Source organism: Podarcis bocagei (genome assembly GCF_964188305.1).
Source record: "Podarcis bocagei genome assembly, chromosome: 9".
Lineage (NCBI taxonomy): Eukaryota > Metazoa > Chordata > Lepidosauria > Squamata > Lacertidae > Podarcis > Podarcis bocagei.
Window position 1 is genome coordinate 77006957 of NC_138134.1, and position 25338 is coordinate 77032294.

The 25338-nt window shown below is 46.9% G+C and overlaps 1 protein-coding gene across 1 annotated transcript in view; it reads right to left on the bottom strand.

Annotated features, from left to right (window-relative positions):
* Positions 1-25338, bottom strand: part of VPS16 (VPS16 core subunit of CORVET and HOPS complexes) — a 50607-nt gene that overhangs the window by 18235 nt on the left and 7034 nt on the right. Inside the window, exons 4-16 of the mRNA XM_081207022.1 lie at positions 24519-24647; positions 23420-23564; positions 20568-20683; positions 18371-18493; positions 10089-10144; positions 9846-9935; positions 8643-8737; positions 8416-8492; positions 6935-7066; positions 4124-4251; positions 3059-3094; positions 2383-2491; positions 204-338 (exon numbers count right to left, since the gene is read on the bottom strand). Coding sequence (XP_081063148.1) covers positions 204-338; positions 2383-2491; positions 3059-3094; positions 4124-4251; positions 6935-7066; positions 8416-8492; positions 8643-8737; positions 9846-9935; positions 10089-10144; positions 18371-18493; positions 20568-20683; positions 23420-23564; positions 24519-24647 — 1371 coding nt within the window. The remainder of the gene's footprint in view (positions 1-203; positions 339-2382; positions 2492-3058; positions 3095-4123; positions 4252-6934; positions 7067-8415; positions 8493-8642; positions 8738-9845; positions 9936-10088; positions 10145-18370; positions 18494-20567; positions 20684-23419; positions 23565-24518; positions 24648-25338) is intronic.

Consider the following 25338-nt stretch of genomic DNA (forward strand, 5'->3'; position numbering starts at 1 on the left):
TAGTATTTTAATATTCTTTTGGAAGCCGCCCAGAGTGGCTAGGGAAGCCCAGCCAGATGGGCGGGGTATAAATAATAAATTATTATTATTATTATTATTATTATATGAATAACTGATTATATGAAAAGCATAAGGGTAAAATTCCTCCAGCTCCTGCTTCATCAGGACTCACCCAACCTCAGCCAGCCCACCTGCTCTCGTACCTTAATGGCCAGCTCTGCCCGGCCGCATTCGTACGCCCGGGCAGCGATCTCCGAGTACGAGATGCCTGGGGTATCGCCCAGTTTCTGGTTGATGGCCTGAGCTACTTCCTCATCAGATTTGTCTTTCTGCTGTACCTGGGAATTCGGAAAACACACAGTGTATTATTATTATCATTATTATTATTGTGAAGGATGGGCTATAACAACGTTAGAAACAGTTTTAAGCAACATGCAGTCTCAGAAAGAAGGGGGAAATATACATCCCAAGTCTGGAAAAAGAGCTGCGTCTTCAGTAGTCTCCAAATGTTGCAGAGTGAAAGTTGTCGAGAAAACGGCCTGGGGGTGCGCATGCAATTCTCCAGAACTCTGAGCATCCTCCAGTATGCGCAGCTCTGGAGAAGGCATGCTCCCCGCTTCTCTAGTGCGCTCAGCGACATAAACCAGCTGGCATATGCACACTAATCTTCTAGCAAAACAGCAGGAAGAGCGAGACATCGTAGGTGATGATGATGATGATGATGATTTATATCCCGCACATCTGGCTGGGTTTCCCCAGCCACTCTGGGCAGCTTCCAACAGAATATTAAAATACAATAACCTATTAAACATTTAAAGCTTCCCTAAACAGGGCTGCCTTCAGATGTCTTCTAAAAGTCTGGTAGTTGTTTTTCTCTTTGACATCTGGCGGGATGTCACCCACAGGGTGTTCCGGTTTTCGAACGTTTTTCGGAAGCCGAACGTCCGATGCGGCTGTCGGCTATTGTTTCCGGGGCGCCTGCACCAATCAGAAGCTGCGCCTTGGTTTTCGAACATTTCGGAAGTCAAATGGACTTCCGGAACGGATTAAGTTTGGCGCTTTTGTTTTTGCTATTTATTTTGCGTTTTTGTTTTTGAGTCTTTTTCGGTTCATTTGTTTTTGTGACTGTGTGGAACCCAGTTCAGCCACTGATTGATTTGATTGTGTGACTGCGGAAATGGGTAAAAGCCCCCCCATCAATGACTATCATCAGTGCACGTAAGAAAAAAATATAATTTTAATTTTTTTCATCTACAATACTGTCTTATTTATTTTATAGTACAGTACTGTCAGGGAACTGGAGACAGAGAGGGAGGAAAGCATGGGAGGTTATCGGGAGAAATCCCCTTTGATTAGCAGCTTTTCGTCCTCAGAGGAAAAGGAGGACGAAGGGGGGTTCAGAGGGAAGTGATTTGGAGAGGAAGGAGTGACTTCCGAGAGCAAGTGCCTCTCGTCACAGAGGAAGGAGGGGAGTGGGGCTGAGACGGTGGCTATGCTGGTCCCACCCTAAATGGAAGGAAGCCAGTCGGAACAACTTTCTGGGATGATCGGGTCGCTTGTTTGAACTACTTGTAAATATGTCAAGAAGCAATAAAGAACTGTAATATATGGCTGGTTTCCCGGACTGTTATCTCCACTGAGCGCCCACAACTCATAGCTGCTGGCAGTTCTGACAAGTACATTGATTATTGCTTTCATTTTATGGATCAATGGTCTCGATACGAAAAGTCATGTTAAATTGCTGTTTTAGGGGTTGTTTTTAAAAGTCTGGAACGGATCAATCCGTTTTGCATTACTTTTTATGGGAAAGCACACCTTGGTATTGGAACGCTTCGGTTTTGGATCGGACTTCCGGAACGGATTAGTTTTAAAAACCAAGGTACCACTGTACAGTCGTACCTTGGTTCTCAAACAGAATCCGTTCCAGAATTCCGTTCGACTTCCGAAAACATTCAGAAACCAAGGCACAGCTTCCGATTGGCTGCAGGAGCTTCCTGCACTCAATCGAAAGCTGCGTTGGACATTTGGCTTCCAAAAAAGTTTGCAAACTGGAAAACACTCACTTCCGGGTTTGCAGCATTCAGGAGCCAAAACATTCCGAGTCGCAAGGCGTTCGAGAACCAAGGTACGACTGTATGTGGAAATTCTTCAGTTTGGTTTTATATTTTTGTGTTTACTATTGGTGGCTACTTTTGTGATGTTGTAGTGATGTATTTTTTCATGATGTGTTCCCCCTTGAGCATGGCTTGAACTGTGGAAAGGCAGCATACAGATAAAATTATCCAGGTTTGTATGTATGTGAGACACTGCTGGAAGATTTCAGGCAGATGATGGCGGCGGAGGGAACACAGCGATCCGGATTTACGGGTGAAACGTTCTTACCTTGTAGCAGGCCCAGTGCGCCAAGATGCGGCTAATCCCTTGGAACTCGGAGAGACGCAGGTACTCGCAGATCTTGATAGCGATGGGGTAAAGTCTCCGCAGAACCAGCCTTAGGGTGCAAAAGACAGGAGAATTAGTCACGCCTTTGTATTCCTTATTCCTTACGGAGGAGAGTTCTGTCCATGAGCCAGAATAAAGCCTCCATCGTCAGGAGTATTATACCTTTGGCCCTAAGATATTCTCCATGTTCGACCGTTAAGGGAAGCAGCTCCTGCCTATCACGCCCTGATTTTAGGCAGGGAACACCTTGCCACCTTTCCCCATAATTCCCAAGCCGCCCTGGGAGACTTTCTGGTTGAAGGAGCAGAGAAAAACAAATAAACCCACTTCTGAATAAGCAACAACCATCTTGGCAAAGAACAGGACTTGAACCCAGATCTACGGCTAGATTTTCCATGCACTGGATCGCAGACGCCTCCCTTGCTCTTCGGCTCCATCTCGGACCCACACACCCAGAATCGTGTCCACAACTCTGTGTTTGGTCTGTTGGCCTAACTTGTGTTGTATTATTTGGGTCAAAGTGAAGCATCCTAGAATCTTCCTCCTCTCCCACCTAGCTTTCCCTCCCAAACAGCCCAAGAGATGCAGCTCAGCTGAGCAAGGAAGCAGTCTTTACCTGTCCAGCAAAACTTCCGTGGTGACCTGTGTGTATCTGCAGCAGCTGTCAAGGAAAAAGCCCTTGTGCATGTGCTAACTGCGACGAAATTTGCAGCTTGGAATCACAGAATTGTAGGATTGTAAAGGACCATCAGGGACACGGGTGGCGCTGTGGGTTAAACCACAGAGCCTCTTGGGCTTGCCGATCAGAAGGTTGGCAGTTCGAATCCTGCAACGGGGTGAGTGCCTGTTACTCGGTCCCTGCTCCTGCCAACCTAGCAGTTCGAAAGCACATCAAAGTGCAAGTACCGTATTTTTTGCCCTATAGGATGCACTTTTTCCCCTCCAAAAATGAAGGGGAAATGTGTGTGCGTCCTATGGGGCGAATGCAGGCTTTCGCTGAAGCCTGGAGTGCGAGAGGGGTCGGTGTGCACGGACCCCTCTCGCTCTCCAGGCTTCAGGAAGCTATCCGCAAGCCTTGGGAGCTCCACGGGAGTTCCCGTCGGGCTCCCAAGGCTTGCAGATAGCAGCCTGCATCCCGAAGCCTGGGGCGCGCTGCACAGCACACCCCGGGCTTCGTGCAGATATCGGGCAGCCCCACAAGCTCGGGGGACAGCGGGGAGGTGGAGAGCCGCCATCCCACTGTTCCCCGACCTGGTTTGTGGAGTTGCCAGGTTTGTGAGAAGCCTTCGGGCAGATATCCACAAGCCTGGGGAGACCGTTGCGACTTCCCGCGGGCTCCCTAGGCTTGCGGATAGCAGCCTGTTCTGGGGGCTGGGGGAGTCAGCCACAACTGGACCTAATGGTCAGGGGTCCCCTTTACCTTTACCTTTAAGGGACCATCAAGGGCCATCTAGTCCAACCCCCTGTGATGCAGGAACCTCGAACCCACAACCCTGAGATTAGGTCTCATGCTCTCCCCGCTGAGCTGACGTTGTAGATTTGCCTTTTTCCGCTGTATGCATTGCTCCCCTTTTACAACTGTGCGATTTGTGTTCACATCGCCTTGTGACGGCCATTGGCTACAAACAATAAAATTGATTGATTGATACCGACTGAGCTACTACTGTGTTCTCTAGGATACTGGTCGAAGCTGAGGGGGATCCCGATCTGGTAATCCCGGATGGCGTTGAGCACCCGCAGATCCCTGCAGGTCTCCACGAAACGCTCGGGCGGGAACTTGTCAATGAAACATTTCCCAAAGGAGGCCGCCTGGAGGCATGGGGTATGAGAGAGAGAAAGGGTTAAATATATAATTTATAATTTAATGCTGTATTGTTTTTAACACTCGACTGGGAGCTGCCCAGAGTGGCTGGGGAAACTCAGCCAGATGGACGGGGTATAAATAATTTATTATTATTATTATTATTATTATTATTATTATTATTATTATTATTAGTATTAGTATTATTAGATATAAATATAAGTTTCTAGTTCTTAATGCGACAAGATTCAATTCCACGAATGTTTGTGGGAGCGGGGTTACTGGTTTGCTTCCTTTGTTCTTGTTTCCGCTACGCATTTTGTGCTCCCGTTTCGCATTTTAATGTTCGGATGAAGCGCGGCATAGAAATTTAATGAATGAAATCAAGAAAAAATAAGATCGTCTGAAAAGCATACCATCGATGAATGGTTGAAACAATATTTGAAGCTGTCTGAACAATGCTTACACAGGGGATTGGAAGGAGGCAAACCCTGAGCATGGACTCATGCAGAGACACACACTGAGAGCCCTACTGAACTATTGGCTTTGCCTAAACTCAAATCCCCCCAGTCTAATATCCCCAGTGCTGCAAGATTGTCACAACAGCACCAGGACTAAAATTATCTATCAAAAACTTCACTCTTGTGGTTTATCACCACAACAGCTACTCACTTTGGGTTTTAGGAAAGCAAACATTTGCCAGCGCATCATGATATCAAGCGTCAGAACAACTTGGCCACAATAAGGAAATTTTGCCCACGGTATGACTATTTTCCTCCTTCCCATTTCGACTCTCTGGCACCCTATCTGCATAACCTACTGAGGCAAGGAAGAAGGGCTACCCCTATGCTATCCATATTATCAGTTATCAGTAATCAATATATTCAATATATATTCATATATGCTTACACATAATCAAGGATTACAGTATTTTATAATCCATTTTGAATCAAAGGGAAGCTGTGCCTTAGCTAACTGCAAACTGCTTGGAACAGCAAAGTTAGGAACAGACCTTTCCCCTACAAACATCCATGTACCGTGGACAAGGGGAAGACGTGAATCAGAGACACTGGTACAAAATCCCCTCAGATACAGGCTAAATTAGTCCACTGGAACAGGAAGAGCAAAACCACAAAAACTCCAAACTCCCTGTCCTGTCATAACTAGGGGAGAGGTTAGACAGAGCGTCACTGCAAGCATCGGAAAGCAGAACTAGAACCCTGTGCTTGACCAGGAGCTGGTAGCGTGACAAGAGCTTGCTGATTGGCTGATTCTCGCTGACAATATTGTGAGTCCCTCGTGGTTGTCTCATGATCTATGATTTGCTGTGATTTGCTCAGCTATAAAGACCTCTGGATTTCTGTCAATCGAGGTCCCAGTCCCTTTGGGAAGAGATTCCAAACTGGGTCCTTATTGCCTGGCAATAAACTTCACCTTCTTATTCTCCATTGCTGAGTCTGCCTGATCCTTATTTTGCACCTGGCCAAAACCACTAACTTTCACGTGCTTCACTACTACTTCTAAAATATAGATGCACTTTTACTCTCGTAAGATTGAATGTATTGCTCTCAGCTGTACTCGAGGGACGATTGCAACATATTCCACACGAAAAACGCTTATGTCCCTGTGGAGATGGCAGTACCAAATCGGTGGTGCTTGCACTCCTTATAAAGACTTGAGGAATGAGATTATCACCCCTCTTTTATTGTCCATTCCGGGTCACCCAACCACTGCCCCAGTGTCCTTTCTCTTGGCAGATCAAGATGAACAGGTGACAGCAAAGGTTGCAAGGTTTTTAGCTGGGACAATCAGAATACGATCCACTATTTGACTATTGATTCAAAACTCTAAAATGTATTTTATATAACTGACTTTTTATTTCTATTCTTTGTATATCGTACTGTTGTTTTATTGCTATGCCCAATGTCTGACGCAAATAAAGATTCATTCATTCATGCAGGATCTGTTTTCTTTCTGCAGGGCCTGTAAGACAGAGTTGTTCTGCCTGGCCTTTGGCTTGGAATCAACTTGATCCCCTTCCCCCTCTTTCCTTTCTCCTTCTGTGATGGAACTCCTATTTGGGGACTTCCCTGGCTTTTTTATGGCCCATGTAGGACCAGTCTGGATAGCTGGCCTTGGTGAAGATTTGACGTTTTCATCCCCAAAAAAGTTTTTTATTTGAGTTTCTATTGAAATGAGGCTGCATTTTAATGTATTTTAATCTTGTTTTCAAGTTGTATTTTAATCAATTGTTTTTATACCTGGTGTTAGCCTCCCTGAGCCCAGTCTTGGCCATAGCTGTCAACTTTCAGATTTGAAAATAAGGGATCAGCAGTCTCACCTGTCCTGGGGACAGTCTACGGGATATCTAACAATCTGGGATAGCAGCGGCAAACAGCGCTGGAATAAGGGGGGGAAAAGGGAAGGTTGACAGCTATGGTCTTGGCTGGTGAGGGCAGGGTATAAATAAATTTTATTTTTATTATTATTCATTCACTCACTCACTCACTGAGAGTCTTCTGTGGGCAGAAAGGCAAGGGGTGTTTTTTTAGTAGCTCGGGTGTGTTTAACCTCTTACAGCACACAGCTCAGGAATCGGCCACTCCCAATCTGCCACACCTGAGCTCTCTTTGCAAGGGGGCCATGACAACCCCCAAAACAAGCAGCGGGTTCTGCCCCTTCAGTACTCACCCGAAGGAGAGATTTCTGGATCTCGGGCTCGTGTTCGTAGCTGGCCGCCCTGATGCACTGCTCCACGGCCTCCGGGAGCAGATTCTGGTCCTTGATCTCCCGCAGGTATTCGTCGGCCTTCTGGCTCTCTTTCTGAGGAGGGGGGAGGAGGAGGAAGAGGGGGAAATGAGCAGCCTTAAAGCCCTTGCAGGCTGTGGGTACCAGATCTCTTCAAGAGTGCCTCCTTCGCCCATCACCATTGTTTATTAAACTTATATGCTACCCATCCTGCCGATGGTGACCGGAACAGCAAGCTTAGCAGTAATAAAGCAAGAGGCCTGAAACTACTACCAATTTGGGAAATGATATATAATCAATTAAATGTTTAAAATAACTTTTTCTTAAAAAACAACAACCCGAAGCCTTTCTTTTAGGAATTTTAGGTGCCGAAATCCCAATGGACAGTACTTTCTTTTCTGGGGGGATGCAGGGCTACGCACACCAGTACAGTGGTGCCTCGCAAGACGAAATTAATCCGTTCCGTGAGTCTCTTCGTCTTGTGGTTTTTTCGTCTTGCGAAGCACGGCTATTAGCAGCTTAGCGGCTATTAGCGGCTTAGCAGCTATTAACGGCTTAGCGGCTTTAAGAAAAAGGAAACAAACTCGCAAGAACTCACAAGACATTTCGTCTTGCAAAGCAAGCCCATAGGGAAATTCGCCTTGCGGAACGACTCAAAAAACGGAAAACTCTTTCGTCTTGCGCGTTTTTCGTCTTGCGCGTTTTTCGTCTTGCGAGGTACCACTGTAAACATTTTGTGAAACTTTGTAGTTTTGTCCATTTACTGTATTTATTTTCCCCGATTTGAACTATAAAATGGTGATTTTCTTGAGTCAAAGTTAAAATCTTTTGCTTGGGCTTGAACCCACAACCCTGAGATTAAGCGTCTCATGCTCGGAAGATGCAAGTGATATATAAATGTAATAAATAAAATGAAATTCCCCAGGTTATGCACAGAGTTACACCTGAGGCTGCCAGCTGGTCCTGGCTGCTCTTGTTAGTTTCTGTTTGCCACTGAGCAGTGCCTTAGAGTCACAAGACTCTGTTTACATTCCAGAGACAGTCCAGGATGTTGGAAGTCTCACGGGAGACAGATGTGATGTTAGTGGTTCCTGTTCCTTTGTTCCTCGGTTGCTTTCTGCTCTCACAAACAGACAATGTATTTTTCTTTGCTCTCTGCGTAGCTTAGAAATAAAGCATAGCATGTAGCCATAAATCTCATCACTTCCACGTGCTGTTTTGGATTCTCTGCTGAATGGGATGTGCCTGGAGCCTCATCAAAGGCTCAGGTCGTTAATTATCGCCGGAGGCGATTCCAGAGGCTCGGCCAGAGGAAAATGAGCTTTATCAGCTTGGCCGAACGCAGATTCCGACAGTTCTTCCTACACCAAAGCGGGGGATCAGGGCTGCCCTTTTCTCCTCCCCACCCGCCAAGCGTCCCTCACCTCATACTCCTTCTGAGCTTCCAGCAGCAATGCTCCTGGTGCCATGGATGCAATCTTGAAGACTTCCTGGCTGGCCTCTGAAATGGAAGCAAGAAGTGAGAATCTTGGCCAGTCTGCTCAAACCCGGCGAGGGGTCCTGAAAACAACAACCCGGGCTCCCCTTTTCAAACAGGAGGCGGCAGGTTTCTAGTCCTCTCTGCTTGCCCAGTATTGCAGGAGAGAGTCACCTGGGATCTCGTGGAGGAATTCGTGGGTGGAACGGGAGAAGATCCTCACGCCATCGAGCTCCGGCACGAGGTACGAATCCTCATCCAGAGGGTACCTGCGGTCAGCATTAAGGAATCCAAGGAGGACGCAGGCAGGAATTGGGACAGCCTGTATCAGGGATGGGGAACTGTGTGGGGCACCCCAGATGCTCCTGGACTCCAACCCCCAGCAGCCAGGATGGCCAGGGATGCTGGGAGTTGCGCCAAATAACGTCCACCCATCCCTCGTCTAAACAACCAGCAGAACCAAACGGTGTAAAAAAGACCTGTGTTGGATCAGGTCACAGGCTCACCTTGCCCAGTGCCTGTGTTAGAAATTAGCCAGGTGCCAGGCGCGTTTTGCCTTTTGAACCCTGATCTCCCAGGTCCTAGCCCGGCGCTCTAAACGCTAAACAGCACTGGCTCCCTAGAGCCCTTCTGCCACAGGGCAGCCCTATAAATTAAGCAGGCAAATACCGTATTTTCCGCTCTATAGGACGCACTTTTTACCCTCCAAAAATTAAGGGGAAATGTGTGTGTGTCCTATAGAGCGAATGCAGGCTGCGCAGCTAAGCCCAAAGCCAGAACACAGAGGGGTCCGTCTCGCTCTTCTAGCCTTCACCCCACTGCCCCGCAAAGGCTAGAAAGGCTGTTCCCAAGCCAGAACAGCAAGACGGAGCGCTGCGGAGCACTCCATCTCGCTGTTCTAGCTTGGGGATGGCTGCGCAAAACTATCCCTGAAGCCTTGGGAGCGCAGCAGGACCTTCAGGGATCTTTGAGGCTGGCGGTGGGGGAAAGCAGCGCTTCCCTCCGCCAGCCCCAAAGAGCAGGTCGGCGGAAACTCCCCCCGTGCTCCAGAGGCTTAGGGTTGCCTTCACTGAAGCCTGGAGAGTGAGAGGGGTCAGTGCGCACTGACCCCTCTTGCTCTCCAGGCTTCCAAGGTAGCCGCCTGAAGCCTCCAGAGGCTTTGGGTGAATACACCTTGAACGCACCTTGTTTCAGAGGGGGAGAAAAAGAAAAGAAAAGTTTCCCTGTTCTCCCCCTCCTATGGTCCGGTGCGTCCTATAGAGCGAAAAATACGGTAAATATGGGGGAAGTCAAATGTTCCCTTAGAGAAGGCTCTGAAATATTTCCTCTGAATAATAAGCCCCCCAGCTCCACCCCTGCCTCTCCCCGCAAGGATGCTGAATACACTGCTCTGCGTCCCCAGCCACAAGGAGGCGCCGTTCCCACGCCATCACCACGGCGCGCTGCTTGCTTCGAGAGCGGGTGCACCTACCACATAAAAGAAAAAGGAGGTTTTTTTTCCTTACCATCAAGTGGTGCATAAATGGTATGACAATAATATGAGATATAAAAAGATAAAAGGCGGACCCCAGGAAAGTCCCCCAGCCTCGCACAAAAGGGAGGGAGGCCTGCTGAACTCACCAGACCATCTGCTTTGGCGGAGCTCGAAATTCGCACATGGACTCGCCCAGTTTTTCCTGCGGAGGGAAGAGGCAGAGGGGCGATGAGGGGTGGGAGGAAGGAAAATGGGTCAGCTGCCCCTCTCTGTGGGGCTACATGCAGGAAAGGGCTGCGGCTTGCTGTGGAAATGGAACCACACCATAACCACTGGAAAGATAGGCCAGCAGCATCACTGTATTTGCAAGTTAAAATCTGCTTGTCAATCAATTATATTTGCTTTACGGGCAGTTGCACGCCTTGGGACATTTTTGCAGAACTTTCTTCCCGCTGCTAGACCCGAACATGAGCCAATAGCAAACGCCACCCCTCCTTTGTTACAGACAGGCTTTCAAGGCGGAGCAGAGCAAAGTTCATCCTCCTCAATCCTACAATGATCTAGCTTTCCAGAAAGTGGTGGCAGCTGCCCAGTGCCTTGCAAAACCAGACAAAGTTAGGAGGAGTGGCAAGCCAATTCAAATGGGAAGCGTATGAAAATTAGAACAATTTGCAGAATTTTTTATGCAGGATGCAGAATTTAGGATTCTGCTGTGGTGCAGAATCCCCTTTTGGAAAACAAGGAGTAGATGCAGGCCCACCAATAGGCAAACCTCCCTCCTTCGAATTGTGCAGACCATGCCACAGAATCTCAGCTTTCAGATGCAGAATCTCAGCTCCCGTTTAAAACCGAAAGAGCGACTTTCTTGTTGTTTAGTCGTTTAGTCGTGTCTGACTCTTTGTGACCCTATGGACCAGAACACGCCAGGCACTCCTGTCTTCCACTGCCTCCCGCATTTGGTCAAGCTCATGCTGGTAGCTTCGAGAACACTGTCCATCATGGAACTTTGAAGTGTCAGGCATAGCCCTATTGGCTTTAGCCCAAACGTAGCAGAGTTTTCCTGCACAGCGAAGAAGCTAGTTGCGGCAGTAATGACTAGTCAGCTAGACTCAGAATAACTATTTACAGGATTTATTAAAAGGAAAAAAATAAAACCAGCAGAGTTTCTGCATACAAATAAAAGCAAATAAATCCTCTTTCTTTCTTTCTCTCTCTCTCATAACCATACACAGCACTTCTAACTCCTAACACACCTCACACCAAACTGTGCTAGCAATCCCTAGATAACAGAGTTGAGTGCTGCTCGTTAACCAATCAGAGTGAGTAGTTTCTAGGTCAAGCAGACCTGGGCTTTCTGCCAAGAGTAAATTGACACCAGCTTGAGTTAATTGGTGAAGCTAGAATCTGCAAGTTTCCCACGAGAACCAATTAACAGAAACTGAAACCGAAACTGAACACCCCCTCACAGATTCTGCTGAACAATTAACTCCAAATACACCTATGTAGGAGATTATTTTTCCAGCAAACCTAAACCCTTGCACATTCGCTTGTTCTTTATCTTTGCCAATGGTTTAGTTAACACATCTGCTACATTTTCTTCACTTGACACATAAGTACAGGTGATTACATTGTCTTGTACACAGCAACGTACATTTTGGTATTTTACAGAGATATGTTTTGAACGTGATTTGAAACCCTCTGTTTTACTTAAGGTTATACAAGCTTGATTATCAATGTAAACTTGTACTGGTTCTCCACAATTTACATTTAAATCTGCCATCAAATGCTTGAAATAAATCACCTCGTTGCACAATTCACTCAATGCGGCATACTCTGATTCCGTTGATGACACACTTACAACGTCTTGCTTGCGTGACCGCCAGCTGATTAAAGCTCCACCGACCATTATGACTAGTCCTGTGACAGATTTTCTATCTGGCAAATTTCCCCAGTCACTATCACAGTAGCAACTCAACATTTCGTCCTCGGAAGAATTTAATTGTAACATATAGCCAATTGTCTGTTTAAGATACCTCAGAACTTGTTTTACCCCTTTCCAGGCATTTAGTGTGGGTTTTGAGACCAATCTACTTAATATGCCTACTGCATAGCTAATATCAGGTCTGGACCACTGTGCTATATACAATAAACTTCCAATTACAGAGTGATATACATCAGGATGTTCAAATTCAGGACTCTCATCTATATGGAGTGTTTTTATGAAACCTGGATCCATAGGCACCGCTGCCCCTTTGCAATCCTGCATCCTGTACGTAGTCAGTAGTTGTTTAACTTTGTTCTGCTGACTAATTAGGCAGCTGCCATCTTGGGCCCAGCACACTTCCAACCCTAGATATGTCCTAACCGGGCCTAAGTCTTTCACTTTGAACTTACTGGACAATTGCTTGGTAAACCTTTTAGTTTGTTTATCTGTTTTACAGGCATACAATACATCATCTACATAAATCAGACAAAACTCTTGATCACTGCCTGTACCACGTACATAAACACAATTGTCAGCTGTACTCTGCTTGAAACCAAATGACACTAAGGCCTCATGGAAACATTTGTTCCAAGATCTTGCAGCCTGTTTGAGACCATATAGAGCTTTGTTTAATTTCAACACTCTATTGGAACCTGTCTCATAACCAGGCGGTTCGGCTAGATACAGGTCTTCTGATATTGATGCATGTAAATATGCAGTCTGAATGTCAAAATGGTTTAACAGGAGTTTTCTCTTTGCTCCAAGCGTTAGAATCAGCCTTACACTGTCCCCCTTAGCAGTTGGGGAAAAAGTCTCATCATAATCTTTTCCAGGCCTCTGAGAATATCCTTGAGCAACTAAACGAGCTTTGTATTTGTACTCTCCTGTCACCAGAGGTTTAAGTTTGTACACCCACCTGCAGCCTACAATCTTTGCCCCCTCAGGCGCTGCTACTGGTGTAAAAACCTTGTGCTCATTCAGAGAGGACATCTCTTCCTCCATTGCCTGTTTCCAGCGCTCTGCCTCCTCTTTTGGTAACTTTAACACCTCCTGAAAACTCTTGGGTTCTGCACTTACACTAAACACATTTGCAGTATCAGGAGAAAAACGCACCGGAGGCACTCCTTTGTTTTGTCTTTTAGATCTTCTGGGAGAAAATTTTTCTTCTGACCCACTTTCCTCCTCAGAACTACGACCTCTCTTTTGTTGCTTAGCAACTGGTCTCTGGCTAACTTCACTTTCTTGAGAGCTCTTATCTGAACTTTCCTCCCCCTCAGACTCTGACTCTCTGTGTCTACCTTCAGAGTCATGAAGCTCCTGGGAAGGTTCAAACCAAACCTCAGTATTGGCATGTAGTCTCTCCCAGCCACTATGTTCACAAAAACTGGCATTCCTGGAGATCACAATGCCATTCGTCCCTTCAGCAAAGCGGAAACCTTTTCCCAGCTCCTGGTAACCCACAAACACTAACTGTTTGGTCTTAGGATCTCCCTTCTTCCTCATTTGTTTCGGAATTAATACCCAGGCTTTTGATCCAAACACATGCAAATGGTCAATTTTAGGTTTTTTCTGAAACAATTTAAAGTATGGGGTTGTACCTATTGTTTGATGAAAGAGCCTATTTTGGAGATAACACGCGGTGAGCATGCTCTCCCCCCAATAAGACATGGGCAAATCAGCATCATCAAGCATGGCAAACATCATATCTTGTAAAGATCTGTTTTTCCTCTCTGCAACGCCATTCTCCTCTGGGGAAAAAACGTTCGTTTTTCTATGCCCAATGCCACGCTTTTGTAACCAATCTCTAAAGGCATTTGACATAAATTCGCCACCTCTGTCCGTCTGAATCCTTTTGAGTTTAACAGACAGAAATCTTTCCACAGATGCCACCCAGCCTTTAAACTTAGTGAACACGTCACCCTTATTCTTCATGGGAAAAACCCAGGAATAACGCGTGGCGTCATCCACAATTGTTAGTGAAAAACGTGATCCACCCCTGCTTACAGCAAATGGACCAATTACGTCCATGTGAACCAGCTGTAGCGGTGACTCACTAACTCTGTCACTTCTGGGGTAAGAGACTCTGTGGGTTTTAACCTTTTTACAAACATTACAATCAAGGTACTTGTTACAACTCTTTAAATTACCCCCATCAGCCAATTCAGACATTTTTAGTACACTTTTCCAGCAAGCATGCCCCATTTTCCTATGCAATAAGTGCACACAGTTGTCATGTATAGCTTTGTTATTCACTGCAGGCTGAGATTTACTGACTACTGCTGCAACTTGAGATCCTGCTTTAAGCCAAAACAAGCCTCCCTCTGACTTAGCAGTGCCTAAAATCTCACCAGCCTTCTTAATAATGCAACTGTCTCCTTCAAAATACACTTTAAACCCAGCTTTTAGCAAACAATCTACAGACATCAGATTGCTCCTTAATGACGGCACACAAAGTACATTTTGCAGGCATTCACGCAGACAAGGAACAAAAACTGCACCCCCCGAAATCACTTCGGAAGTACTTCCGTCTGCTAGAGCCACCTGGCTGCGCTGTGCTGAGTTCTTGGAAACAAACAATTCATCTGAATTCACGATGTGGCGAGATGCTCCCGAATCGACCACCCAGACCGCTTGTTTCTCATCAGCAATCTTGACCTCGCCGGTCACCAGCTGAGCCGACTGTTTTCGTTTGAAGAATTTCTTTTTACGCTGCTGCTGCTGCTGATCTCGTCTCTGCTCCTGCACCGGCAACTGAGACTTGACCAACTCCGGACATTGTCGTTTTAGATGCGCTGAAGACCCACATCGGAAACAACGCCTAACAGCAAACGCTGACTCCTCACCGGTACGCTGCTTTTGCTTCACCTCTGGCACGGCATGAGAACTCCTTCCAAACAGCCCGCCTGTAGAAGCCTCTGCAGCCAACGACCTTTCTTGCCTCTTCTGCCATTCTTCAATCAAACGCCCAGTAACGTAACTGACTGATAAATCACGCTCCTGTATGCCTTCTAGAGACAAAACTAAATTATCCCAGCTTTCCGGGAGAGAACTCAAAATAATAGCCACCTTCTCCTGCTGGTCTAATGCACAGTCTCTTTCCTGTAGCGCAGTAAACTTTAACTGTAAACTGTGTAGGTGTTCCTGCATTGTAACCCCAGGCTGTAACATTGCCTTGTACAATGCCTTGCGAATGAACAGCTTGGAAACCGCTGTCTCACGCACATGGAGTTCTTTAAGTGCTTGCCACACACCTCTAGCTGTCTTGATTCCCCTCACATACGGCAACTGGGAATCTTCCAGCCCCAAGACAATTGTGGCCCTTGCTCTTTGGTCTTTATCGAGGTCTTCATCATCAGGCTTCGTAGGAAACTTACTCACCACCTGCCAGAGACGATCCCTCTGCAGCACTGCCTGCATGCGTTCCGACCACAGCAAGTAATTGGAGTCATTCAGACGCTCAAAAGCCATCTGACCTGGTTGTGAGGCCATCTTGAGAGCGATGTCCCTGGAACCCGGAACCAGCTACTCACGACCACCGAGAGAGAGAACAGGAACCACAGCACCCAGCACTCACACGCTGCAGCTGTTGTCCTTGTGTCCGCTGCGTCACCAGCTCACCACGGTCAGGAACCAGCCAGGAACAACAACCTCTGGAACTACTGGAACCAACGCCGTTGATGCTGACACCACCGCAACTCAGGCTGGCAGCACAATGCCCATAACCTCATGGAACTTTGAAGTGTCAGGCATAGCCCTATTGGCTTTAGCCCAAACGTAGCAGAGTTTTCCTGCACAGCGAAGAAGCTAGTTGCGGCAGTAATGACTAGTCAGCTAGACTCAGAATAACTATTTACAGGATTTATTAAAAGGAAAAAAATAAAACCAGCAGAGTTTCTGCATACAAATAAAAGCAAATAAATCCTCTTTCTTTCTTTCTCTCTCTCTCATAACCATACACAGCACTTCTAACTCCTAACACACCTCACACCAAACTGTGCTAGCAATCCCTAGATAACAGAGTTGAGTGCTGCTCGTTAACCAATCAGAGTGAGTAGTTTCTAGGTCAAGCAGACCTGGGCTTTCTGCCAAGAGTAAATTGACACCAGCTTGAGTTAATTGGTGAAGCTAGAATCTGCAAGTTTCCCACGAGAACCAATTAACAGAAACTGAAACCGAAACTGAACAGTCCAGCCATCTCGTCCTCTGTCATCCCCTTCTCCTTGTGCCCTCCATCTTTCCCAACATCAGGGTCTTTCCCAGGGAGTCTTCTCTTCTCATGAGGTGGCCAAAGTCTTGGAGCCTCAGCTTCAGGATCTGTCCTTCCAGTGAGCACTCAGGGCTGATTTCCTTCAGAATGGAGAGATTTGATCTTCTTGCAGTCCATGGGACTCTCAAGAGTCTCCTCCAGCACCATAATTCAAAAGCATCAATTCTTCGGCCATCAGCCTTCTTTATGGTCCAGCTCTCACTTCCATACATCACTACAGTGGTACCTCGGGTTAAGTACTTAATTCGTTCCAGAGGTCTGTTCTTAATCTGAAACTGTTCTTAACCTGAAGCACCACTTTAGATAATGGGGCCTCCTGCTGCCACCGGAACACGATTTTTGTTCTCATCCTGAAGCAATGTTCTTAACCCGAGGTACTTTGACATGGTCGATCACGAACTCCTGGACCACCACCTTGCCGACGTGGGGATCCAGGGCACAGTCCTTCAATGGCTGCGCTCGTTTCTCTCCGGTCGGGGACAGAGGGTGGCGCTTGGGGGGGAATTGTCATGGCGCCACTCCTTGGTGTGTGGAGTGCCTCAGGGTGCGATTCTCTCCCCGATGCTTTTTAACATCTTTATGCGCCCCCTCGCCCAGCTTGTCCAGAGTTTTGGGCTGGGTTGCCATCAGTATGCTGATGACACCCAACTCTATCTGTTGATGGATGGCCATCCTGACTCGGCCCCAGACACACTGACCAGATGCCTGGAAGCTGTGGCTGGATGGTTACGTGGGAGCCGGTTGAAGTTAAATCCTTCGAAGACAGAGGTCCTCTGGCTGGGGCGGGACGATATGGGATCGAGGGGGCAACTCCCATCTCTTGCGGGGGTGCAATTAGTGCCAGCACCGTCCGTTAAGAGTTTGGGTGTAATCTTCGATACCTCCCTCTCTATGGAGGCGCAGATTACAGCTATAACAAAGGCGGCATTTTTTCATCTCCGCCAAGCTAAGCAGTTGGCCCCTTATCTCTCTCGCCCTGACCTAGCCACTGTGATCCATGCGACGGTCACCTCCAGACTGGATTATTGTAACTCGCTCTACGTGGGGCTGCCCTTGAGACTGACCCAGAAACTCCAGCGGGTGCCGAATGCCGCGGCGAGACTCCTTATGGGGTCTTCGCTGCGAGATCACATTCTATACCAGCTGCACTGGCTCCCGGTGGAGTACAGGATCAGGTTTAAGGTGCTGGTTTTAACCTTTAAAGCCCTATACGGCCTAGGACCCTCGTACCTACGGGACCGCCTCTCCTGGTATGCCCCACAGAGAAACCTACGGTCTGCAAATAATAACATCCTCAAGGTCCCAGGCCTCAGAGAGGTTAGGCTGGCCTCAACTAGAGCCAGGGCCTTCTCGGCTGTGGCTCCAATCTGGTGGAATGCTCTGTCACAAGAGACTAGGGCCCTGCGGGACCTGACATCTTTCCGCAGGGCCTGCAAGACAGAGTTGTTCCGCCAGGCCTTTGGTCAGGACGCAGCCTGACTCCCTCCTCTGGCAACCTGCACAGAATTTTGCTTAATTGGTTGCCTTCAATTTGATTTAATTAATTTTTATAATGAAATATTTTTAGATTGTGTGACTATTTGACCGTTTGATTATTTGATTGTTGTTAGCCGCCCTGAGCCCGGCTTCGGCTGGGGAGGGCGGGATATAAATAAAATTTATTATTATTATTATTATTATTATTATTATTATTATTATTATTACTATTTCTGGGTTAGCAGAAGCGTATGCAACCCAAGGTACCACTGCACTGGGAAAACCATAGCTTTAACTATACGGACCTTTGCTGGCAAGGTGGTGTCTCTGCTTTTTAAGGTGCTGTGTAAGTTTCTCATTGCTTTTCTAGCCCTTAGGAAATCCGTTCCCTTTCTTTTTAGGTCGACTCTCTTTCAGAAAAGGGAGAAGGAATCACGGAACTGACACAAGGTGTTATCCTGGACCGCCCTTTATCTGAATCCAGCCCTACCCCAAGCTGGTGCCCCTGCAGATGTTCAAACTACAACTCCCAGCAGCAACAGGCGCTCCAAAACACCCACAAGACGCCCAGTTGCGGGGGAAGCTAGCTTAACCCCTCTGGAGAAGACCAAGGTGGACTCGTGCAGTGGGCTCCACAGAGAAGTGCCTTTCAGTCTGACGGATCTCTCCGCTTCCAAGGCGAATCTGGACACGCCGCTCACCTTAAGGTTGGACTTCCCCATCCAGATGTATCCTGTGTCGGTGAAGAGAGCCAGGAAGCGATAGTTGAAGGATACTGCCATCCGCAGAAAGGAGCCGGCGTGAGGACTCAGCCCAGGCAAGGTCTGCGGTGAAGGAAGGGAAACAGAGTCAGCAGGGCCACGAGGAGCTGCTGATTTACTCCTTACATGCAATGCCCAGAGGGGAAAATGTCATCGCCTATTCATAAGTGGTTCTCAGGCCAATTCCACCCACGAATCTGATCTCTTTCAGCTTCTGCCTTCTGGAAGAAGGTCCAGGGTTATAAAGACTAGGACCAGCCGCCTGAGAAAGTGTCTATCCAAATGCGATTTTGGTTTTAAACGCAGTGTAAGGTAGTCTCTGTGGGAGTATATTGTATTTAATTATGGGGTATCAGAGTTTTTAGGGGGTTAACCAGGCTGGGATAGCAGGCTTGTTGGTTTTTGAATGTCTGATGTAGATTTTTTCAATTTCGTTGTTCTGTATGGGACAATGACAATAAAGATTATCGTATCAATAGTTGAACTCTTAGCTGATAAAGATCTACCAATTGCACACCTGATAGCCAAATTTGCTCCGCCTGAGCTAAGAAATTCTGTTCCAGCTTTCCGTTAATGCTTTCCAGTTTTGAAAATTTATGCAATCTTTATGCAAATTTCTTCTATAACTTTTATTAAATTTTTGGGTTTTACATTTTAGAATATTCACTCAAACAACCTTAAAGTATATCAGTGACTTCCCTTCTTCTCTTTCCATGGTTCATTTTGCATATCATGAATCCCTGCATATTTTACACAGACTGAACCATTCAGTATTTCATTATTACATCCATCAAAACTTATCTACACTGCTGAATTTATCTTAATGCTGCCCACGTTTTAAGATAAACACAACTTCCCCCCATATATTCAATAAACATTTTCCAATTTTCTTTAAATGCATGGTCTCCTTGTTCTCTTATTCTATATGTTAGGTCTTCAAGCTGCACATATTCCATCAGTTTAAGTTGCAGTTCTTCTTTATAATAAGAATATAATAATAATTTATTATTTATACCCCGCCCATCTGGCTGGGTTTCCCCAGCCACTCTGGGCGGCTTCCAACCGAATATTAAAAACAATACAGCGTCAGGCATTAAAAACTTCCCTAAACAGGGCTGCCTTCAGTTGTCTTTTAAAAGTAAAATTGTTGTTTACTGCCTTGACATCTGCTGGGAGGGCGTTCCACAGGACAGGCTCCACTACCAAGAAGGCCCTCTGCCTAGTTCCCTGTAACCTCACTTCTTGCAGTGAGGGAACTGCCAGAAGGCCCTTGGCGCTGGACCTTAGTGTCCGGGCTTAACGATGTGGGTGGAGACGCTCCTTCAGGTATACAGGACCTTTGGCCGTTTAGGGCTTTAAAGGTCAGCACCAACACTTTGAATTGTGCTCGGAAACATACTGGGAGCCAGTGTAGGTCTTTCAAGACTTGTGTTATATGGTCTCAGCAGCCACTCCCAGCCACCAGTCTAGCTGCCGCATGCTGCATTAATTGCAGTTTCTGAGTCACCTTCAAAGGTAGCCCCACGGAGAGCGCACTGCTCCATATAGAGCGCAGTAGTCCAAGCATTGGGATTTCGCTCGATTTCCATTACTTCTCCGGTAAACTTTGATAGGTTATGTTGTGTGGTTTCAGAGGAAAGCCTTGCTATTTTCCTCTGCTGTTCATTGTAATGGTATTTGGGACACGGGTGGTGCTGTGGGTTAAACCACAGAGCCTAGGACTTGCCGATCAGAAGGTTGGCGGTTCGAATCCCTGCGATGGGGTGATAAATAGGTAGCTCTCCGGTGGGAAGGTAAACGGCGTTTCCGTGCGCTCCTCTGCTTCGCCAGAAGTGGCTTAGTCATGCTGCCACATGACCCGGAAGCTGTACGTCGGCTCCCTCGGCCAGTAAAGCGAGATGAGCGCTGCAACCCCAGAGGCGGTCACGACTGGACCTAATGGTCAGGGGTCCCTTTACCTTTATGCACAATAAATTGATTGATTGATTGATTGAGGAAGCAGATCGTAGCCACTGTGGCTAGTAGCCACAGATAGCTCTGCAGCAATGGAGCAGGCTAGGAATTGGTCCAGCCGGAGCGAATGTCCAGGGGGCTCCCACAAGAGGTGTCCCATCCAGGCCTGCACCCCCTCACTCACCACCGGGGAGCAGGTCGTGTTGTCCAGTAGGTACAGCTCTTGGCCAACAGCAACAAGGAGGACGGTCACTCGCTCTTGGCACAGGACAGCCCAGCAGGAGGGGGGCTTCTGGATACCTGAAAGAAGGACAGGCAAAAAAACTTCAGGCAGAGGACACTTTGCACAAAGCTGAGGTTCAAAGGCATCAGCAGATCTGTCTGCTTGGGGCAGGGACTGTGTTACAAACAGGAAGCAGGCTGGAGCCCCTATAAACACAGACGCTTGTGAAACACTGGCCTGCGAGCCCTCCAGTTGGAGAACGGCCTTTACCAAAGGTGTTTGAAGGCACTCAAACTCAGAATGTAAGGGAGAAACATGCTAAGAGGAAGGCACGCTTGGCAAATCCACCCCGTGATCAACTCCCACCCAGAAACCTATGTCCCCACTGTGGAAGGACGTGTGGATCCTGAACTGGCCTCCACAGACATTTATGGACCCACTGTTAAGACCGTGTTTATGGAAGACAATCTTACTCGGCTACGAGTGATTGCCAAATAAGAAGAAGTATCAATGGGAAGCAGGCTGGAGCCCCTAACTCAGGGGGAAGTTTGCTGCTTGCAGGTGCGTCCGGCAAATACCAGCCAAGCGGCATAGTCCAGGAAGCAGGAGTGGGGAGGCGAGGGATTGTTTTAGGGGAACGGCCAAAGCTTGCATGCAAACAGTCCCAGGTCCAGCCCCCCCCCAATGGCATCTGCAGGTAGAGCTGGGCACGCAAAGGTTGCAGGTTTGTTCCCCGTACAGGACAGCTGCCCCCCCAAAAAATATAATTTTCCATTAAGTTTCCAAAATTTCTCAAATAAGTTTCGGATTAGATAATGACAACTTTGTTTCATGGATTTCCACCTCCACTGTGTTTTTATTCAACCCCTTTTCTGCTGAATTATATAACAAACGCATTATCTTTTACCCAAAAAAAAGCCCCACCCACTAATAGAGTTATTTTATCATTTTACTTCCGCTGCTCGTATTTCGAATTCCGCCCATGATTTCATTTGGCTACAATGCTTTTTCAGACAGCCCCCCAAAAGGCCTCCACTCTTCTATAAAAAGTTTGTCATTTTGGTCTCTTAGTTTTGCCATTTCCACACAGTCCGATAATTGCTTATTTCTTTCTTTGCTTTCTTATTAAATTTGCATACCGCCCTTCATCTGAAAATCACAGGGCAGTTCACAACACTTTTAAAAGTAATAACTGTAGCGTCTCTAAGTATGGATATATTCCTGGATTGCAGGGGGTTGGATTAGATATCCTCAGGCTCCCCTTCCAACCCTACGATTCTAGGATTCTAAGCTGCCTGAAAGTGCTGGAGAGCTGCTGCCAGCCAGTGGAGGCAGAACTAAGCTAGATGAACAAATGGTCTGACTCCGCTTAAGCTGTTTTTTTAAAAATGCCCATCCTCTACCCCTACTTAAGAAGACAAAGAAAATGAAAATAAAAGCTGCACACACAATCTGTTCTATTGCGTATTTAGTGTTTTCCTTTTGCATTCCTACATTGTGAACCGCCTTGTGGTCTTCGAGCAGAATACAAATTCAATAAATAAATAAATTCATATCCATGGAAGGATCTGACAGATCAAAGGATCTACACAAAGCCTCGGTCTAGAACTGATGGCAGAATCCTGAGCGAGACGGGGAGTGGACCCAAACGGCAACTGGAGGCTTAACGTGGCTCCAGCTCAAGAACCGTGAGAAACCTAGACATTTGGGAGAAGATGGCGATGGCTTAGCAAGCAGGCTTTGGAGCTCCGCAGATAACAGGACTGTAATTAGCGTTGATTGCTACCCAGAGAAGTAATTTCTTATTTTTCTTACTTCCCTACTTTTAAACTTACCAATCTACTGAGATTCTATCAGCACCTTCTTGTCTATGCTATGAGAAACAACTTGGGCAAGTTCTGTGAAGCGTCCTGGGCAGGCCACCAGCTGCTAGCTATTAACCGCCAGCTCCCTTCTATAATTTGTTCCTGGAACTCCTGGCAGTCACCATACAGAGATGCTCTTAAATTGAACAAACCCAGCACTTTCTATTTTTTCTCTCTTCTTCGGTTAAGGAAACCTCTCCTTCTTTCCTTTCCACCGTTATACTATGCCTGCTAGTAAACGCCACAGGGACCCAGAGGATACAGCTCTCTCGCCAGTTTCCAAACAATCTAAAATAGAGGACTTTTTTAAACAAATCTGCTTTTATACTTCAAACAAAAAACCGGTTTTCTCCCATTGAAGATGATTGTGAGTGTGGGGAGAATATTCAAGGTGAGAGCGTAGAACTGGATCCAACAATGGGGCAAGGTGATCCTGTGCCGCCAAGAGAGGAAGGAATAACAAGCAGGGAGAGAACCCAATAGTCTACTATATAGTATATTGTATTTTAAAATGGGGCTTCAGAGTTTTTGGGGGGTTTTGAATGTCTTATGTAGATTTTCAATTTCATTGTTCTGTATGGGACAATGACAATAAAGATATCGTATTCGTATTAACTCTAATTGCAAGAACAGCTGAACATATCTTCCAACAAATTAGAGGTATTGCCTCTCAGATAATGCAATGATCCAAAGAGGTCCACAGTTTATCAGTTAATAACAAGCAGGCATTAACAGAACACCAAAGCACCAAAGTGAAATGGCGACAACAAGAGCAGACCCCTAAGCGCAACATAGAACGTGCAGAGGCTCCTAAAACAAACTCTAGAAACTTGGGATGCGATTTTTGCTTTTCAAAACCTTGGGTTCCAGGGAGCACATGCAGAAGCGGAAGAGCGCGTCTGGGGCAGTGCGAGTCAAGGGGCAAAGGTGGGCAGGAGGCAGATTTACCTGGCACCTGAGGCAGCCTGCGGAGTTTCAAGTCCTCAACGTTGGTGGCTATGGTGAAGCGGTGGGCCCCAGTGAGGATGGCCACCCCCGTGCCATATTCCGTGTGGAACACCTTGGCCTCCAGCACGTGGTTCTGAAGAACCTCCTGGGGGTTAGAGAGAAAGCAAGGAAGCACCGGGTCAGGTAGTGTAGTGGTTAGAGCAGCGGTTCTCCAAAAAAAAAGTCCTAGTAGTGTTTGATTTATAACACAGAACACAACTACTTTATAACAGGATCATGCGGCACCCAGAAAGCATAGAACAAGACAGCTACAGAAGATCATGAATCATTTCCAAAATATCATTATGAACGAGCCTCTTACATATATATCTTAGGTATGTCTACAAACTCAATGAAAGGTGCAAGTTGGCTTTTGCCAGGTAATCTCATTGATATTCGGTCGAATTTGAGACAAACAAATTCTCATCTCCTCAATCCACTCAAAGAAGACTTTCTCTTTTCTGTTATTTCATTGAAAACCCCTGTTCACAACAATATGTCATGGGGAACTGTGGCAGAATAACCAACGCTCTTGCTCTCATTTTGAAAAGGCAAATTTTTTAATATTTTTTTTTTGAAAAAAAGTGATATATTATATTATTCTATACTACACTGAAATGTTTTAATGTTTCTTCAAGCAAGAAGTGAGCTTACATTTGTGAATCACTTCCTACGAAACATTTCTAGGTGTTTTCATTATACAATAAAAACTGGGCGGCTTACAGCACATCTAAAAAATTGTAAACCATCAGACATTAAAAATTTCCCAATGCAGGGCTGCCTTCAGATGTCTTCTAAAAGTCAGATAGTTGTTTATTTCCTTGACACCTGATGGGAGGGTGTTCCACTGGGCGGGTGCCACCACTGAGAAGGCCCTCTGCCCAGTTCCCTGTAACTTCACTTCTTGTAGTGAGGGAACCGCCAGAAGCCCCTCGGCGCTGGACCTCAGTGTCCGGGCTGGACGATGGGGGTAGAGACGCTCCTTCAGGTCTACTGGGCCGAAGCCCCAGCTCCCAAAAGCCCCCGGTTCCAGTAAACCCTTCTCTTCAAGGTCACTTACGTTGCCCATGCTGAAGCGCCGCTTGAACTCACAAAAGAGGCTGTAGACGAGGACCGAGCCATCCTCCTGGATACAAAGGAGGTCCTCACTGGTCGTCCAGCCAAGGTGCACGGCCGGACAGTTCTTCCACTGGAGGGGAGACAAAAGCCCAGGGTAAGATATTAGACAAGCACCAGATGCACCTACAGTGGTGCCCTGCAAGACAAACGCCTCGCGAGACGAAAAACTCGCAAAACGAAAGGTTTTTTCGTTTTCGAGTTGCCTCGCAAGACGAATTTCCCTATGGGCTTGCTTCGCAAAACGAAGCTTGCCCCGCAAGCTCCGGGGACAGCGGGAAGCGCAGCGCGTCTTCCCCGCTGTCCCCGGACCTCTTTTGAAGCAAGGGGCGGCGGGGAGAAGCGATCTTCTCCCCACAGCCCCTTGCTTCAAAAGAGGGGACAGAGCGGCGCTTCCCCTCTGTCCCCGGACGGTCTCCATAGGAACGCATTGATTGATTTTCAATGCATTCCTATGGGAAACCGTGCTTCGCAAGACGAAAAACTCGCAAGAAGAAAAAACTTGCGGAACGAATTAATTTCGTCTTGCGAGGCACCACTGTATTTAGCAACCTGACATTCTGAATCAGCCGGTACTTCTTGGCAGGCCCCAAAGGTAGCCCTGCGTATGACCTATTAAAATATCAGGGGTATCTGCCTACTGCACTCAGGAAGCAACCCTGTCCACTCTCCGGTAAGAGATACGGCCAGCGGCCCTTCTTGTCCAGCATCCTGTGCTTGTCAGGAGTTCAGCCTACACTCGAGTAGGACCCTGGCAGAGACAA